Here is a 2500-nt window from a genome sequence, read left to right as displayed (position 1 = left end):
AAAGTCCTTGTTGCTGTTGTTAAGAGCCGTGAAGTCGATTCCGAGTCATTGAGACCCTGTATAGGGTTTCCAAAGGATGTCTTCTAGATTTGAACTGCTGATGTTGTGCTTAGCAGTCTAGCGCATATCCTGCAGTATTATGCCATGTACTTAGAAGATGCTATATTAGCAAATTGTAACTAGCTTCAGGCCCTATTCTTGTTCAGTTCTAAATTTTAACTTTTGTGCATCTTATATCTAAATTGTATGTCAAAGTAGATTTTTAAGGATTATACTTTTAAAATTTTTAGGAATGGTTTCTAAAAATCTTGGTTATGGCTCATCTTTGCTTAGGTCTGGCACCTGGATCCTGTCATTGCAAAAGTGGCTTTGGAGGGGTGAGCTGTGATCGATGTCTCAGAGGTTACAGAGGCTACCCTGATTGCCAACCCTGCAACTGTAGTGCCAGAGGAAGTAGAAATGAGGACCCTTGCTTGGGGCCCTGTAACTGCAAGGTATGTTTTTTTCTTCCAGTAATGCCCTACTGCCAAGTCACTTTCATCGGCTTTTCTGTTACGACATTTTCTGGCAGTATGCAATTGTAACAACTTTTGTAAATATTCACCCTCAATTCTGTATGTGATGCTATTGTAAATTTATTTTAAATGACTACCAGGTTCTCTGCAACAGAACACTTGCAAGTCACCTGCCATTTGTCTAAATATCTAGAAATACACAGATGATAAATCAGCTTTAAAGGCTCTATAACATTATAGTTGAAACATTTTCCCCATTATTAGTCTACCCAAAACCAAACCTACCACTGAGTCGATCCCAATGCCTAGTGACCCTACAGGACAGAATAGAACTGCTTCTGTGGGTTTCAGAGACTGTAAATCTTTATGGGAGCAGACAAGTCATCTTCCGTGAATGGAGCGTCTGGTGAGTATGAACTTCTGTCCTGACCTTGTGGTTAGCAGCTCAGTGAGGAACCTACTACACCTCCAGAACTCCTATTACTAATCTGGTATATAAATTTAAAAAATATTATACAAACTATAGCAATACCTTAAAGTTATAATAAACTCAAATCTACTGTCTACTTCATCCTGAAAATATTTATGCCAACAGTCTCATTTTGGGTTTTTTAACAATTTGATATTTGAAAGTGAGTAAATCTTAAACTTTTTATAAAAACATACTCAAACTTTCCTGCTTTATTAGCAAAAATGCAAGAAATCCCTCTGGAATTGATTCAAGGCTCCATATTTCCTTCCAAGAGTACTTTTAGATATTCAACTTTATTTAATATGCACACTCAATGAATAGTTCATCATGTTAACACAGAATGGTCATGCATTATACCTTAAGCTTAGACACATAGAAGACACATAGAGACACACATACAAGTCTCCTTTTGCTATACTAAATCAATTGCATGACATTCAGATTAAAATAGCATATGACTACATTTACTGAGAGAATAGATAATTTGTTGAAGAATATAGCATACCATACTGATATTGAAATAAATGTTACTTTTTCTTTATTGTTCTCAATGATAGATGTGATTTTAGTAAGGGTCTTATCATTATTAATTCATTAGCTAGGTGGCTATAAAATATTAAATGTTTACAGTTGTTAAAGGAGTTCTGATATGGTGCCATAGGATAAACACTCGACTTCAAAGTAGGTAGTTCAAACTCAACAGCCACTACTCAGAAACCCTGTACCATAGGTTCACAAAGAGTCAAAACTGACTCAATGGCACATAACAACAACAACAGTTGTTAAATGTGTGTGTAAACAAACATTAAACCATATGATTATAAATATTAATATTATAGTTAAATGTATAGTATCACCATAGGAATAGCTGAAATATAAAGCTAAATATTATTAGAGTTACATAATAAAAATATGTTCTGTCAGGAGTAAATTAGCTCCCTACCTTAGACCTGGACAATGAATAAGGAAGACCGTAGAAGAATTGATGCTTTTGAGTTATGGTGTTGGAAGAGAATATTGAAAGTGCCATGGGCTGCCAACAGAACCAAAAATCCGTTATGGAAGAAGTGCAGCCAGAGTGCTCCTTGGAGGCCAAGATGGCCAAAATTCGTATCTCATACTTCAGACATATTGTCAGGAGGGACGAGTCACTGGAGAAGGATATCATGTTTGGTAAGATCAGGGTCAGAGAAAAAGAGGAAGACCCCCAATGAGATGGATTGGCTAAGTGGCAGCATCAATGGTCTCAAGCTTGGCAACAGTAGTGAGGTTGGCCTAGGATTGGGCAGTGTTTCGTCCAGCTGTGCATAAGTTCGCTAGGGGTTGGTACCAACTTGATGGCACCTAACAACAAAAACAACAACCCTAGAGTAGGAGTCCTGTGCATTAATGTAGTGGGCTGTGCATTAATGCGCTGGACTGCAAAGTCGGTTTGAACTGCAAGATTGTGGTTAAAGCTTACTAGACACTCCTAGAAAACCCTATACAGGGTCGCTATGGGTCAGTACCAACA

General features: G+C 37.4%; 1 protein-coding gene across 1 annotated transcript in view; it reads left to right on the top strand.

Moving 5' to 3' along the window:
• The window catches only part of LAMA2 (laminin, alpha 2), a 747229-nt gene that overhangs the window by 204594 nt on the left and 540135 nt on the right, over positions 1-2500 (top strand). The window contains exon 10 of the mRNA XM_006834727.1: positions 334-494. Within this exon, the coding sequence (XP_006834790.1) occupies positions 334-494 (161 nt within the window). The remainder of the gene's footprint in view (positions 1-333; positions 495-2500) is intronic.

Source organism: Chrysochloris asiatica, unplaced genomic scaffold (genome assembly GCF_000296735.1).
Source record: "Chrysochloris asiatica unplaced genomic scaffold, ChrAsi1.0 scaffold00013, whole genome shotgun sequence".
In the NCBI taxonomy this organism is placed as follows: Eukaryota; Metazoa; Chordata; class Mammalia; order Afrosoricida; family Chrysochloridae; genus Chrysochloris; species Chrysochloris asiatica.
This window is presented reverse-complemented; position numbering and strand designations above follow the sequence as displayed.